At 37.5% G+C, this 16,821-nt stretch overlaps 2 protein-coding genes across 7 annotated transcripts in view; both read right to left on the bottom strand.

The window, feature by feature from the left end:
* Positions 1-6,247, bottom strand: part of PGGT1B (protein geranylgeranyltransferase type I subunit beta) — a 59,674-nt gene extending 53,427 nt beyond the window's left edge. Inside the window, exons 1-2 of one of the 6 annotated variants that reach the window (XR_012471826.1) lie at positions 5,032-5,225; positions 534-652 (exon numbers count right to left, since the gene is read on the bottom strand). Coding sequence is in view for 5 of the 6 variants with exons in the window: in XM_074202923.1 (XP_074059024.1) it covers positions 534-652; positions 5,032-5,171 (259 nt within the window). In the remaining variant the exon portion in view is untranslated. Of the gene's footprint in view, positions 1-533; positions 653-4,012; positions 4,391-5,031; positions 5,226-5,799 lie in introns of those variants that run through there. The other 5 variants (XM_074202926.1, XM_074202927.1, XM_074202923.1 and 2 more) reach the window with 5 other exon arrangements.
* Positions 6,248-10,318: 4,071 nt separating this feature from the next.
* Positions 10,319-16,821, bottom strand: part of CCDC112 (coiled-coil domain containing 112) — a 31,620-nt gene continuing 25,117 nt past the window's right edge. Inside the window, exons 7-10 of the mRNA XM_074202921.1 lie at positions 14,078-14,476; positions 11,710-11,805; positions 10,723-10,841; positions 10,319-10,586 (exon numbers count right to left, since the gene is read on the bottom strand). Of these exons, the coding sequence (XP_074059022.1) occupies positions 10,556-10,586; positions 10,723-10,841; positions 11,710-11,805; positions 14,078-14,476 (645 nt within the window). The 3' untranslated portion in view covers positions 10,319-10,555. The remainder of the gene's footprint in view (positions 10,587-10,722; positions 10,842-11,709; positions 11,806-14,077; positions 14,477-16,821) is intronic.

Below are 16,821 nucleotides of genomic sequence, written 5' to 3'. Positions count from 1 at the left end.
TGGGAGGGAGAGATCACCTCAATTTACCTTGGAAGAGCTTGGAATAGTGCTTGCCTGTAGCTCAACTAAATTCTCATCACCCTAAACCAAAAGGGAAGTAGTAAATATCACCTTTCATTTAAATAAGATTTTTACTCCCATTTTATATAAGAATAGTACATTGGTTCTAGATTTTGTTAAATTCCCTATGAAGCTTTAACAACTCCCTGTATTATTAGGAGAAAACATGCTTTGCATACAGTAAAAAGATAATTAAAGATTTTTTTTACATTTTATAAAACTACATTTTACTGAATTATTTTTGCCTCTTATGAAAACCATAATTGTGGTAATTAGTTAATTCTAATACAAACCTATTCTGTAGTCACTTCCAGGTTAGTATATTTAAGGAAAATGGGCAAAATGACAAAACAAAACAAAACAAATGTATAAAATACAAGAAAAGTTGCAAAACTATAGACTAGTTCCAAGAGTCAAAAGCACTCATATTAAATAAAATATATCAAAAATAAAGATGCTAAAAACTCACTCACTGTCTTCTGTGGGAAGAACCTGCAGGGAGTAAATCCATTCTATGATATCATCTTTGTTCACCACATCTAATGAATCCAACATATCCAGCCCAGAGAGTGCAAAAAATGCAATTGTCAACCTAGAATGTGTAGGGAAAAGGGCAAAATTCCACCATAACTATCAAACCATTAAACTCCATATGATCATAGACAAAGATGAACTCATTCTAATTTTGCAATAACTTTAATAGTACTTCAGTTCTTTTCAAATCCAATAAAAATACTTGCTTCTCCTATGAATCATATGATGAATAAAACATAATGGGGCAATTTGGGAAAATTGAGGAATGGGCACCTAAAAGCAAATTATGAATTAAAAAACGCATGAGTTGAAAACTAAGAGATCATATATAATCTAACAAAAGAAAAAACTATAATACTTAATTACCAATACTAAATGAGATATTAAAAAGTATACAGAACAACTCAATTTCTGTCCAATCAACCAAGAACACTTTTATAAAGGAATGTTTCATTATTAAAGTAAAAATTAATCAGAATAAGTCATCAGTGTTCATATAAACATACCAAGAAAAGTCTCTTCCTGTAAAATATATTTATATAGTTTAAATTACATATCATAAATTATAAATTGTCATAAAATGATCTGGTGCAATAAATAGAAACACGATGATTTTTGAAGAAAAATATGAACATTGCCTCAGAATAGATTAAAAATATTTCCCCAAATCAGTGATCAATCAGTTTTGTAAACAGTTGTCTTTTTTTGGTACAGGGCTTAAATAATTAATTTCATCTCTTGCTGTAAATAAAATTAATATACCATATTATCTGCTATAATGCTATAGCTTCATTTCAGAATTTAAAGAATGTCTATGCATTTAACTTTAACAGAAAAATTTCTTTTTCCTTATACACATTTTCCTGATACCATCTCACAAGACCCTTGTCTTCCTATTTTAAAACGAGGGGTTTAGTTAGATGATTAAAGTCCCTTCAACTAAAATACACAAAGCTAATACATATTTAGGCAAACATATGTAACATTTCCGTTGACAGTCTTTAAAAAATAGAACATATAATTATAGTTTTATAACTGGAAAGAATTATGGAAACCATCTAGTCTAACTCCTCACTGTACAAGTGAGGAAACTTAAGTCCTGGGTTAAGTGACTTGCCCTGGACCACACAGGTATTAAGTGTCAGAAGGAGATGATTAAAAAAAAAAAAATAGGCAAGAAGGAAACAAAAGAAAAACAAGTTAATATACAATTTAGGATTGTATGGTAATCATTCACTAAAACCACCAATTTTTGCTCTACAGTCACTAATAAAAACCCTTACCACTGAAAAAGAAAGTAGTTGACAACAAGAAGGAATAAAAACGTATTTTTGTGGGAAGAGAATTCTCAAGTTTTTGGAATAATTTATTCTGGTTAGTCTCAGGATTGACACCGATGTCTGCCTTCAACTGAATAAAAGGCTATATTATTTCTTGGTTCTCAAGGCTGTGATAGATGAATCAAAATACACAGAGAATAAGATAAGATCTAAAGGTAAATTAAATTTACCTTCTGAACCATCTTAAAGGGTCAATCCTTTGAAAGGAAGTATATTAACAATCAAGATATTTATGAAATACTAAGGATATTACATCTACTCACAAACTCCACGCTAATCCAGAGTCTAAAAGTATTACTTTATTCAAGTGATTGTCTTTCTATGCAATGAAAAAAAACCCCAGCAACTAGCAAAATGATGATTACAGTTCTAAGGTCTTGAAGGTCACTTCAAAACCTGATTCTTAAAAGGTATATACTCAAATTTGGTAAGTTAGAATGTTTTTACACCTTACTCCTTAGCTCCTGTATTTCAATCAATAGTTGATTACATCTAGAATATTATCATAAATGCTAAAATACCTCCCTCAATTAATTGCAGTTATAGACTAAATATAATTTTTTCCTGTCAGAATGTCCTAATATCTAATTATTATTCCCAGGAATTTTTAGCCAGAAGAGAAATAAGACAATGGAAGTTAGGGGTAAGTGGATGCTCTACAAGGTCTATTTTATCTTTCCGTTATCAGAATGCAACAAAAATAAAAACATAACAATAGTAAAATAAAAAAATATAACTTGCAGATCTCAACCATTCACAGAAGAAACTCAGCTCAAAGCTATATCTTTTTTCACTTAAATTGCATTGAAATTTTGGTTAACTAACATATTTATGGTATTAGCAGAAAAGGAAATCAAAAGGAATTCATATTATTATATGCAAACTCAAATTAGTGGAAACAGACAAAAGGTAACAATAACCTACCTACATTTTAATAATTTTCTTTCTTCTTAGTAACTTATTTGATTAATCCTCTCAAAGTACTTAAGGGGGAAAGAATAACATTACTTGCCAAACTAAAAGAAAGATCTAAAGAATTTACTTGACAAAAATCATAAAAGCAGTAAGATGAGGCTTCCTTAAAGTCTCTCAGAAAACAGTCATTTTATTTATATCAGGAAAAACAAATGAACATGACCACAAAGACTATTATATTGCATAAGGTCTGTATGACCAGTGACATCTCAGAATGCTTAGGATAGTGGTTGCTCTCTGGTCAACTTACAAAGATTAACAATGTATTTTTTTCTCATATGATCATCACTGCTCTGGCTATCCTCTTCAATCTTAATCATGTAGTGAATCTGTTCAACTCTGCTCTTGTCTACTCTCAAATGTCTCATATGAGCTTATTACTCTTGTTCTCTACCAAACCCCAATTCTGGATTACTGTAAGTTATCATATCTGCTCCTACTCTTACTGAATAAAGCTGAAGGAAGTCATGAAACCAAGCTAGCTGGATCCACTAAACATTTGTATTATCTAATTTCAGCTGAGTATTCACTGTAGCTAAGGCAGGAATTTCAGTTCTTCCTGATTCCATCTCACTCCTCAGTAATAGCACTTTCAGCTCTAAGCCTCAATGAATTGGCACACAGTCACCACATGAATTACTGCATTAACTCCATGCTTTTTCAAACTAATCTATCTTCCACACAGCCATCAAAATAATTTTCCTAAAACACGAGTCTGAACCATGTCACTACTCTGCTCAATAAACTCCAGTGGCTTCTTCTCACCTCTAGGATTAAATATAAACCAGTATATTTGAGTCTCTTTACAACCTGATCCCATGAGGTAAAATGTGGATAGTACTGGATGTAGAGTAGAGAAGGCAATTTCAAATTCCATCTCAGACTCTTATTAGCTGTGTGACCTCCAGGCAGGTCACTTACTTAACCTCCCTCAGCCACAATTTTCTTATCTATAAAATGAAGCTACTAAAAGCACTTATTTCCCAGGTTTGTAAGAATCAAATGATTTAACAAAGCGCATAGGACTTTGCAAAACTTAAACGTGCCTTCCCCAAATAACTGCATTTATTTCGCATGTTTACATTTTGTACACTTATACATACTCTATCTGTGACCAAGGAATACATCTGGCGGTAGAAAGCAAGGCTCTCGAAGGCGGGCATTTTGGTGTTCGCATACTTGTTCGGGCATCCCTCTTCTCTTTCCCTTGGTGGTCTCATCAGCTCCCGTGGGTTTTCATTTCAGTCTCTATGCAGATGGCTCTCGGGTTACTTCAGCCTTAACCTCTGTCCTACCTCCAACTGGTTTCAGACATCCGCAACTCGCTCCTCCACCTTTCCCAGCGCTCCTGGGGCCCCACGCCCGCTCTGCAAGCTCCCACTCGTGCAGGCTCAGGACAGCGCCGTCCGCCTCCCAGTGCTCTGGGCCCTCGGGGTGGGCCGTTCGGTCCCGGCCTGGCCTCTCCCGGGGGCGGCACCGAAGCCCCGGCGGCCGCTGAGCTCGGAGCGGATCTTCCGGGAAGGCGCGTCCCCCGGTCGCCTTCCGGTCCGGCCGCAGAGAAGACCTCTTCGTGCCCCGTCGGTCCCCTTCCGGGTCTGCGGGCCCCCGGGCCGGACAGAGCCCTCGGGGCCTTCTGATTGGCTGGCGGGCCGCCCCCCCCCCCCCCCCCCGCCAGGAGCTCAGTGCTAGTGCTTGCCTCTGCAGCCCGCCTCCGGCCCGCCCTGTGCACGGACGTGGCGAGGCGTCTGCAGATATGTGTACACGCACCCAGGTAGATGTTTATATACACACACACACACACGATGGACAGACAGACAGATACCAACAAGCGGTCCACGCACCCCGCTCGCACTCGGCCGCGGGCTCCCCGGAAGCAGGGCCTCTTTCGCCCTTCTCGGCGCCCCCGGCCCTCGGCCCCGTGTGTCTCGCGCGGCCCGGATCCCTGCGGCCGGCGGTTTCGGGAGGCGTGCCGGCGGGCCCAGGTGCCGCAGCTGGCTTGGGGAGCCGGGCCCCCCGTGTCCCCGCCGCCCCGCCCCGCCGGCTCCACAGCGCCCTCCCGCCGCACGCAGAGCCCCGCGGGAACGCCGCCGCAGCCTCCGCGGCTGCCCCGGCCGGTGGCTACCTGCTGGTCTCGAGGGAGGAATAGCGCTCGGGCAAGACCTGGAGGCAGCGCTGGAAGAAGCGGACGTGCCTGTCCCGTAAGAAGTCCAGCCGCTCCGCATCTCCGTCCACCAAGGTCAGCCGCTCCCCCTCCGCCGCCATCTTGCTCCGGATCAAGTACCGCGCCTCTCACCGGAAGTTTTCCAACCTCGGCCGAAGAAGTCCCGCCCCCGGCCCCGGCCCGGCCCGGCCCGGCCGCGCGGCTCCCGCGCTCCCGAGGAGCTCGCTCCGCCGGGCCGCCCTCCAGCCGTGCCGAGCTCCGCCGGGCCGCGGGTCCGAGGGGCGGCCGAGGGCCGGAGCAAGTTCACGGGCCCGGGAAGGGCCCGGGTCTGGGGGCGCATGGGGACCCCGCGGCCCCGGCCGGGTCTTCGGAGTCGCGTCCCACGGCCCGCGCCGGCCCGAGCTAGTCCCAGAGCTCGCCCCGGGCCGGGCGCCGGCAGCGCGCGGACAGGCGGCGGCGGCTCCCCCACCCCACGGGGCGCTCTTCCCGAGTTAGGTACCTGCTGCTCCGGGCGCGCGCGCGCAGACACACACAGACACGCGCACACACAGACACACACACACACATGCACACACACACACGCACACACAGACACACACAGAGACACACACGCACACGCACCCCAAACATGGAAGGGCGTCGCAGCCCTAACCCCCGAGCGCGCCCCGCAGGGAGAGCTGCCGAGTGAGGGACAACCCCCACACGCGCTCCGGCGGCCCCTTCGCTCACTCCTTGCCTCCAGGACGCCTCCTGCTTTGGCTTCGTCTTCCGTAGTTGCCGGGGATGTTTGTAAATATGGCGTTAACACCGGAATAAAAGCACCCGAGGAGCGGGGAGCTCAGTAAACCGTTCCGTTCACCCCGAGGCTGAGGGAGGTTCGTTATCTACAGCAAGCAAGTGGTCATGAACTATCTGTTTGAAGACCTTCTCCATACGGGCCATTCCATTTTTGGATAGCTCTCATTGCCAGGACCTTTTCCTAAAATCCAGCCTCCATTTCCCTGTTTGTAGTTCCCACCTTCTGGGATCTCCCACAGACTAGGGCGGCCTTCCCTAAGTGCCGTGCCCCTCGGCTTTACTTCTCCGGTAGTGGCTGCCAATGACGCGCATTACCGCAGACAAGCCCCTTCCCCAGCCCGCGCCCCCGCCAGCACACGGGCTGCCAGGGCTGCCAGGGCTGCCGGGGCCCGGGCGGGCAGCCACACCCGCCCCCACGCCACCCTCCAAGCCACGCCTCTCTTGATACACCGACTTCTTTTTGGTGACATCATCACACGCTGTTCATTTATATTAGGCTTACAGTTCTAGAAGATCCCTAAATGTTTTTATTTCTAATTACTAATTGGACATTTCCTTTTCACGTACCTGCAAAGTTGAGTAGGACCAGGTAGAAGCCCTAACGCCTATCAACACCTATCCCTTTCAAATGTCATCGTTTTTAATGCGGAAGGCTTTCAGAACTTGTGCTGTCTGGTTAAAAAAATTTCCCCATTCAAAATTTAGTGGAAAGCTCTCCCAGAATTTGTGTTTAATCTTCAAGAGCTCATGGTCTCTTGCTCTTTGTAACACTGGCTAAAATCAACACATTTAAAAATGAAATTTATCATCTTTCAGGGTGAAGATATTCTTTTGAGAAGATCAGACCCCAAAATGACCAAATGTTTTTTTTTGGGGCAAAGTAATAGTTAAGTGACTTGCCCAAGGTCACACAGCTAGACCATTATTAAATGTATGAGGTCAAATTTGAACTCGGGTCCTCCTGACTCCAGGGCGGGTGTTCTATCCATTGTGCCACCTAGCTGCCCCCCAAATTTATTTTCCTATGATCTAGTTAAGTCCTCAAGAAACTAACTATAATCTACCCTCAGCTTTCTCAGGCACAGATATTATCCAGAATTTTTCTGATAGTCTTATTTGTTACTGTTGTGACCTGAATTGATCTTTATCATTTCCCTCTCCTCACTCCATCCCACGATTTTTCATCTTTTTATGCATTGTTTTCTCCTATTAGGATGGGCATGGACCATCCTTCTCCTGACTTGCATCTGTATTCTCAGTCTTTAGAGCACTGTCTAGTGCATGGTAAGCACTTAAATATTGGTTGATCTGACTTGGATAAGAACTAAGTTGAATATTATTTCCTTTGATACTAACTTTTTGGGCATGAGACAAACAATAGATGGTCTCCTGAGTTTGTACTCTTCAGATAGATTTTTTCACCCAAGAAGCTTTGGATTTCAGTAAGTGAACCATTCTCTTCAAGAACAAAAAATGATAGAAAAGAGACCTTATCTTGAACCAAAAAAAAAATGCCTTTGATCATATTTTGCACTTTACTGTAGATGGTGTGAACTTACAAATCCTTTCTGATATAGGGGCCACTGTGATGAGCTGTTTTCTGTTCTTTCCAAGAAGACTTTTTGTTGATAAGATGGAAAAATCTTGATAAAAAATTCCTTCAGAGATGCCAATATTTTCTGGGATGTCAGCAATCTGTTTACTTAGAATGGACTTCATTTTTTTGAATGGGCTAGGGAGAGCTGATTTCATCTTACTAGATTCTGTACAGTGTTCAAGACTGGCAAGATTTTCTCTCTGGACCTGGTTATCCTCTGTGTTTATTCTCCTTCCCAGCTTTCTGTCAATTGACCGTAATATGTGTCTGAAAATGCCACCTCTACTAATCAATAAATATAGTGATTCCTTAGTGATCAAATGAGATAATATATGAAAAGCACTTTGCAAATCTTAAAGCACTATATAAATGCTATTATCATTATTGTTGTTGTCATTACCTCCAGGATAAAATACAAATTCCTTCAGCACTTAAAAGCTCTTTAAAAACTGGCCTCATTCAACCTTTCCAGCCTTTGTATACATTATTCTCCTACTTGCACTGCTATTAAGTGAATTTTTCTATTCCTCAAATGCAACATTCCTGCCCCTATGACTCTGCACTGGCTCTCCTCCTCAATGTCAAGAATACACTCCCTTCTCAAATTCAAACTCCTTGAAAATCTGGTTTCTTTCAAGCCTCAATTCAAGCATCACCTTCAATATGAAGCCCATCACGAGTCTCCCCAAATGCTAATATCTTCATACTATCACAGATTTAAGGGCAAGGGCCCATAAAAGATTAGTATAATCCCTCATTTTACTGATTAATCAACTTCAGTCCAGAGAGGTGAAGCAATTAATTTAAGTGGCAGAACTGGATTTGATCCTCAGGCCAGTGACTTCAAGTTCAGCTTTTTTTTCCTCTGTACTACATTTCTTCCATCCATTGTATTTGCTTTGTATGAATTTATACATATGCTCATGTGGTTAAGAATGTTAACTTCTTAAAGAATGGGATCAATTTGCTTCTGTCATTGCCTCTCTCACAGTGCCTGGAATATGGTAGTGTAGCTGCTTAATAAATGATAAGAAAAATTAACAAACAAGATAAAGATTATAATTTAGCAAGAGGCTAAGTATTCTTTAATCTCAAAAGGAAGCATGCATCAATAGTTAGCTATGAATATCCAAACGATGACTTAGTGCTCTGGTTCCTTATTATCTGGGTACCTAATGGAAAAAATGTCTTCCTGGGGAAGGTCTTAAAGTCCCTTCAACTGAGAATATCCTCACTCTGAGAAAAGAGGAGAAAAAGGAAGCTGAAAATCTTCTGCTACTCAGGATCTCCATCCTCATCCACTAATTCTCAACAAAGAAAATGGCTTAAAGGGAGGATTGGAATAGCTAAAAAAAATAGTCAATAAAGAACAAAGAAATATAACAAAATATTATATAAAGCATTAGACAAATTTTATAGATTTAAGAGCTGGAAATGACCTTAGAAACTGCTAAATTCAATCTCTTCATTTTATAAAGAAAGTGAGCCTGGTTGTTTTTTTCCTTGTCAAAGAAACGGAGTGGCTTGCCTTTCTCTTCCCTAGTTCATTTTACAGATAAGAAACTGAGGCACATACAGTTAAGTGACTTGCCTAGGGTCTCAAAGCTAGTTGAGTGTCTGAGGTCAGATTTGAACTCAGGAAGATGAATCATTCCTGATTACAGGTCCAAGATTCTATTCACTGTACTACCTTGCCATCAACTGAAGGTTAAATAATTTGCCCAGGGAAATAAAACTAGTAACTATCTGTAGAAATATTTGAATTCAACTCTTACCACATTGCTCATAAATGGTCACTATCTCAAATAATTTTCCAAAGAAGCTTTTTAAAAAATGTAATGACTTACTATCACACAGTGGCCCAGACACTGGAGCATACACAGTCTGGTCTACCAAACAACCCCATGAATCCTGGGGAAACCTGTTTCCAGGAATGTGGAATGGAGAAGCCCTCCCCTTGAAAGCATGTGCTATATATATAGCACACTCTTACTGTAGCCTATCCCTCTATTTCAAAGTGAAGAAAAGTCTTTTAATTGGATGTTGAAACAGAGCTCAATATGCAAACAAAAGGAATGGGATTAATCTTAATGTTATAATTCTATCTTGCAGCCAGCAAGAAAAATGGCTGTTGTATCAGGCTGAACTTTTGGTATGTTCCAGCTTCAACTCAGCAGTCAATTAAAAGTTCTTTTGTTATTGTTTTCTTAAATCACAAGTCAGAGTCTATTTGCACATGCTCTGAAGTAGAAGGCAGGGAACTCCATTACACAAGCCTGCTTCGAAGCTTGTGGTAGTACTAAGCAGGAGAGATTGTATATGCTCAAAGTACTGGACCCTCATTGTCCAGGTCCCAGTTATAGTAATTTAACATAAAATAATTATTAAAATTTTATTTCAAAAAATTCCCCCTATTTATATAAGATATAGAGAGTGGAAGTCATTGCATCAAAGGTGGAAGGGACAATGAGACAGTCTAGTTCTCTCATTTTAGGGATGAGGTAACTCGAGGCCTGTGGCCATTAAAAGATTTGCCCAGGGTCATACAGAATATAAGTGGCAGAAGTGGGATTTGAACCCACTCCCTGTGATGCCAAATTTGCCTTCTTTTATCTCTGCTATGTTGTTTTCCAATTTTAATGCCTTATTTTGCATTTTATAAATTTGTTAATTATACAAGCCAGCATCTATTTTGAATGTATTAAAAATTTTCACAAGTCATACAAATTTAGTTTTCCCCACATTGTGTAATGAAGGCACGAGAAGAAAAAAAATCTACTTATTTTCTTCAAGTGCTTATGTTATAAATAATTTAAATTTCTATTTTTTTCCTTCACTTTGCTGTTGCAAAATAAAAATTTCAACAGGGACACAATTATATTCCTAGACCAAGATAGCAAATAAAAAGGCATGTCCTTCAAGATCTAACAAACAAGCATTACAATTTATATTCACACTGTTAAGCAAGGAAAATTTTAATTTCTCAACATAAGTAGTCACTTTTCACAGAAATCATTTATTTTCCTGTTTAAGGAATTATACCAACATTCATATTAATTGGATGGCAATTTATTTTTGTTAAATTCTTTTCTATAATCCTTGTCTCCAGGTAGGAATAGCCCTGTGAAAAGAAGTAGTAGATATATTAGAAGGAAATGAAAAAAGACCTTTAGAAAAGCCTTAAACTTTATTTATTTATTTATTTATTTATTTATTTATTTATTTATTTATTTATTTATTTATTTATTTATTATTACCTATGTGGAATGTGCAGAAGAGGACCTGCACCTGTTGGACCTCTCTCTTTTGTACGTTCTTCCCACCCTTTGGTAAGTTTATACAACCTGGACGGATCCCGACTAACATTAACTTCAACCTGTCAATAGAAAAAGAATTATGACCTATTAAGTTATATTAACTATTATGTAATAGAACATTAAATAGGAAAGGTTAATTTCATAAAAACTAAACATTAATAAAAATTCAATATAAGTTTTTCAACAAGTAACCACTTTTATGTTCTTCAAGTGATCATTTTATTTTCCTGAGAGGCTATGATTGTTTATTATTTTTAAAAAATCAAGGCTTCCTAATTCTACAATAACAACTTAAAAATAAAAGTTACATTCTCCCTCAATCTAAAAGTCCTTTTCAAATCTTTATTATTTATCTACTACTTCTCACCACAGGGCTATTCCAATCTGGTGATAAGAATTACAGAAGAGGGTTTAGCAAACAGAAATTGCTAACAGGAAAATAATTGATGATGATAGGACCAGAAAACAAATTTCTCTTGTCTTTAATATGTTAGAATAGAAAAATTCTCTTTTTTATCCGCTCGTTATCTCACTGGTCCACAGTAACATTAGAGGAACTAAGCAATTCTGCTTATATGACTGGCAAGTCTAGGTATGGGTAGGTATAGAAAAAATGAAGGAGAGAGAATAAGATTAAAGAAGGGAAAAGGAAGGATAAAGAGAGGCATTTTTGTGTGTTTGTGTGCATGTGTGTGTGTTTTTAAACAGATATTTAGTCAGATATTGTCACCTTAGTTGTATTAGACTATGCTTTTTCTATTTGGGCAAGCAGGTAAAAACTTTAAAGATAGTACAATAAGAAGAAAAGGTCAAGGAAGTAAATGTGAGTTTTAGATGTTCTATGTCTACATTTTTATGAGGAATAAAAATATAATAATATTATGATTTTATAAAACAGAAACTTAGTATAATCTTATGATACAGTACCTTTTCTCTTAATTTTGCCAATCTTCTTTCTTTTTCTAACTTTTCCTTTTCCTTTGCTTGTCTCTCCAGCATTTTTAATTCAAGTTTATGTAAATCCTGAAGAATATATACAAAATTAAAAAGGAGACATGTTCTGAAGACAAGGAAAATTAAAATGAAATTTGCTTCAAAGTCTGTTTTGCTGACTGAATTAGAAGTTAGACATCTGGACTGTCTAATCCTCTTATACTAAATAGCTGAAAAATCTGATGAAGTCAGTTCCTCTCTCTGGGTCTCAGTTTCTCCTTTGTAAAATAAAAGGTCTTGCCATTCAAACTTCTAAACTTGCTCCCACTCTAATATTACATAATACTAAGGTTTTTGTCAAACAAAGTTGGGGTCTCACTCAGAATATGACAGTCATCAATGAAATGAACATGATAAACTAAAATTATCTATTCCTTTAAGTTTAGTACTTGTATAACTAAAAAAGTTCTCCCTAGATTCCTAATCTGATGCCCTTGCTTCATTCCCACATAAAGCCTCAACTTCATGGTGGGGAAACTTTCATTAGCTTTCAGGTGATTTCAAAATATCAGTTAACAGGTAGGCAAATTTAACAGAACTAGCTGACAGAACACAATTTTAAAAATTGAAGATTTTTTATTTTAGTGGACTAAGAAATAGTATCTAAAATATTCATTATATTGTTTCTGGCTATTATTTTTGTGTACTTCAATTCACAGAAAACATTTCTTCCTAGAGTATTAACTGTGGTGTTTGTTTTCCATCTAGAAGTAAAAGTAAAAAAGAATAAAAGGAAGTTGATTTTAGACTACTAAGAAGCAAGCAGACTTAATTTCTGCTGATTTGGGTAAGTAGCAATTCAAGAGTACTGTTAAGAACAATCTCATAGATCAAACTCCTTTCCAATGAAAGCTAACCATTCAAGTAACTAGTAAAACCTACAACTACTATAAATAGAAATAGGGTAATTTGTGCTTGTCAAAGATATTTATCTCTGTGATGGAGTTCTTTACAGAGACCAGTTCAAAGAGAAATTCCCTTTGGATGGGGATGTCTTGATGATGATGTTTGTGGATGACATTAAGCTGATTTCATCAAGTTCCAGAACCTCAAAAGACTCTTGGAAGAGATAGGCAATCACCTAAATAAGATTGGTCAATCTATTCACAAAGGAAAGACAAAGTAGAAGAATGTCAATTGTCCACATATCAACCTACATTTGAATTTACATCCTATAGGATAGCAGGATCTGGGATCTAATTGATTTGGGAATTCTCTCCAATGATGCAATTGGAAACTAATATGTGTTTTCCAATTCTATGCTACCATTTCCACATTCTCCCAAAAGTTAACCAGAAGAGGCTGGCCTAACATATAGGACTCTCTCTCTCTCCCAATATTGTAATGGTACTAGTGAAGCAGTATTTGTCATCCCTTCCTCTTGACATATGACCAGCCTAGCTTCTCCTCTCATAAAAAACCTTAATGACAACTTTTAATTTTCTTACTCTCTAAAGTTCATTCCTGGTTATGTGTTTCAGTCTGCTCACACCTATCATGTACCTCTCCACTGCCTTCAACATAATACTCATCTTTAGTCCTTTAGATGTAGTGATATGTCTTGCTGACATATAGCAATACCAATAAAGTGTCAGTATGGAAAAAGATGGGTCTTTGCTTTCATAGGAAGCAAGGGTTTAGTAAAAAAATTTTGTAATTTCCCCAAAAATAGTCCATTATATTCTCCTCTCCTCTTGCAAAAAAAAAAAATAACTAAAATATCTATATGCTTTGACCATCAATCTAAGAAAATATGCACTTGGACTATGACAATGTAAATTTTAAAATCACTAAAATGAAATATAATTCTGAGTAAATGAAAATCCAATGAGGCTGAAGTTCAGAAAATGAAATATCTCTTTATGGTAGAAAGGTAAGGGACTACCAAAGCAGAATCTATATGTATATGTGTATATACATGTATACATGCATATATATATATATATATATATATACACACACTATATTGTTTAATATTTATGTATAATATAAACAATTTGTTACAATTTGTACACACACATATATATGTATATGTGTATATATAAATATATAAAATGAATCAAAAGAGGTATGACTGTAAGAAATATTAGGTTATTTTTCTTAAATTCCTTTTGTTAATAAGGGAGAGATACTCCTCCCCATGATTCTGATGTTAAGACAAGAGGTATCAACAAAATGTATTTCAAAAAGAGAACATGAAAATGAGGAAAAAACTAGGAGAGATTTTATATACTACACATACACACAACACACACCACATATACATATACATACCTACATATATATATACACACACACTCACCCTCTCGTGAAACCTAGTAATTTCATTTATAGACATTTTTCTTCTTTCTTCCCTTTCAATCTTCTCCTTCATCTCCTTATCAAGTTTCAACAATTCTTCCTGCTCTTTCTTTCGCTGAGTATATTTTTCTAGCAGTAATTTTAGGTAAAGTTGGCGCTGATGCTCTTTCTCTTGCTTTCTCTCTTTTTCCTCTTCTTCTTTCAATTGAGATGCTTGTTTCATAGAGAATTCCATAATTTTCTGTTTTTTCCAGGCTTCAATTGCTAATTTCTGTTTCTTTCTTTGCTCCTCTTTTTGTTTTTTGAAATCTTCTTGTTGAAGATCTTCCTCTGACTTTTCTTTCAAAGTCAACATTTCTTTTCTTTCTTTCTGCTTCTTTGTTTTCCATTTCTGAATAGACTAGTTTTTTTTTAAAAAAAAGTAAATTTATGTTTACTTTAAATCCCAGGTGATCAACTTTATCAATCTTATCCTATATTTCCTGCAAAACTACACAGGATTCATATTTGGTTAAATTTTAGAATTATTTCAACTTTTTTAAAAATGCAAACTTTTTTCATAACTATTGTGAGAACTTGTTATTTTTTTTAGTACTAATTATAAATTCTGCTGGTTCTTTGGGTTATCTCTCCTACTAGACTTCTTCAAACTTTTCAATTCTCCATTTTTCTGGGTATTACCTTAACTAGGTTCTTTTATTGCCTCTGCTTGTCTCTTTTGCACCTTATTGTCTATATAGCCTTCATTTAGTTACCTTACTCCTTATTTCCAAATCTCTTTTCTGTAACTGTCTTCTAGTCTAATCTGTATCAGGAATCAATAGTGAAATAATTCAATAAAAGCTTAGTATTAACCCTGCCGATGTCAGCTTTTAAATAAAGGGAATACATTAAAATCTTTCCCAATCTATAATAATGCTTTCTAGATCTTTCTTCACAGGTCTGAAAAGTTTAAAAAATTTTTACCACTTTTTAAAGAATGACTTTTTTTTTTTTGGTTTTTGCAAGGCAAATGGGGTTAAGTACCTTGCCCAAGGCCACACAGCTAGGTAATTATTAAGTGTCTGAGACCAGATTTGAACCCAGGTACTCCTGACTCCAAGGCCGGTGCTTTATCCACTGCGCCACCTAGCCACCCAAGAGTGACTTTTAATAGTAGAAATTAGAGGATCTGGTTTCAAACCTAACCTCAGACATCTCTGCGTGACTATGAGCAAGTTATTTCAACTTCCAGTTCTAGATTTGTGATCTATGACTTTTTTTCTCATTTTAACTTTGTATTAGCATGTCATGTTCAGATTTTGAGATGACAAGATAAGACTCTTAGAAACTACATCAAATACATTTTAAGTTTTAAAAACTGAGTAATTTAACTAGAACTCAGATTCAAAATCATTTATTCAACATGATATCTGACTATCTGCTATATAAAAGCCACTTTGATACATTGTAAATTTCTATGTATAATTACCAATCTTTAGCATCTTTAAGGATCAAAAATTATTATATAGGATGTTTCCATGTTCTGAAAACTCTAACTCCTTCTCATTCCAAAATTTTCAGCAATGTTTAAATATTTTATCAAAACAGTTTTTAAAATGCTAAAAGTTGATCTTCATTAAAGTTTAACTACTTTCCTAATAATATCAAAATAAGCTAAAATTTCCCATAACATTTCAAGCAATTACTCATAGACACAACATAATTACTAACACTTGAGTCATCATCATAAAATGGCATTTTTAACTATCGTTAATACTCTTTGCAGGAACCTAGCCACAACATAGCCATTATCTATTGAGAAACAAACCAAAGAATTTAAATAAACACTTAGAAAAAGATGGAACTCACTTCAGATGTCCACTATGTATGACTCAGCAATATTCTGAAACTTTTCACTTGAAGAATTCACAATTAAAATTTGTTTTGCCTGACTTTAGACTAGCTGAAGACTCTCACAAACTTACAGTATCATTTTGCTGATAAGTCTGAACTATCTTCTGCTAACCAGTCTTTGAGAAATAAGGAAAGAGGCTTATTAGTTACCATCACTAAGGAGGCAAATAGAAGGAAGTATTGAAACAACAGTCTTTAAGAAAAAGAAGAAACTGAAAAACAAAAAAGGAACAAAATCTGAAGTAATATGTTAGGTTAACTAACTACCCCATAGACAAGGAAAAACATTTTTAATATCCAAATACAACATTTAACATAGCAAAATGGGAGTATGCCTTGGTAGAAATAGCCAGAAGCTGAATTTTTCCAACTATTTTTTAAGTATTTTATTTTAAAAAATAGGATTGTTTCAATAAAATATGCCATTGCTATTTAAAAGTTAATGATATGAATGAAATAATCATTATGTAACAAACACATAACCCTTCTCCAAGGGTCAGGAAACTAGTTAATGGATATTGTCAGGTGTAGAACTATCAAGACCTGAGTTCAAATCTATGCTCACAATTAGGGTCATGTGACCCTGGACAAGTCTCTTAAATTGTTTGTCTCATTTTCCTTATCTGTAAAATAGGGATGATAATAATAGCACTCTACTCCTAGGATTATTGGGAGGATAGCAGTGCCTGGCACATATAGGCACATGTAAATGTTAGCTATCATCATCATCATCATCATCACCACCCTCAAACTAAATATGCCTATGCCCAAACTTGGCAGATTAGTGAAAGCATAAGCCTGACTTGATTAGAAATGCTATATATCATGGGAGAAAAGGCAAAGGCAATT

This window comes from Macrotis lagotis, chromosome X, assembly GCF_037893015.1.
Source record: "Macrotis lagotis isolate mMagLag1 chromosome X, bilby.v1.9.chrom.fasta, whole genome shotgun sequence".
In the NCBI taxonomy this organism is placed as follows: domain Eukaryota; kingdom Metazoa; phylum Chordata; class Mammalia; order Peramelemorphia; family Peramelidae; genus Macrotis; species Macrotis lagotis.
This window is presented reverse-complemented; position numbering and strand designations above follow the sequence as displayed.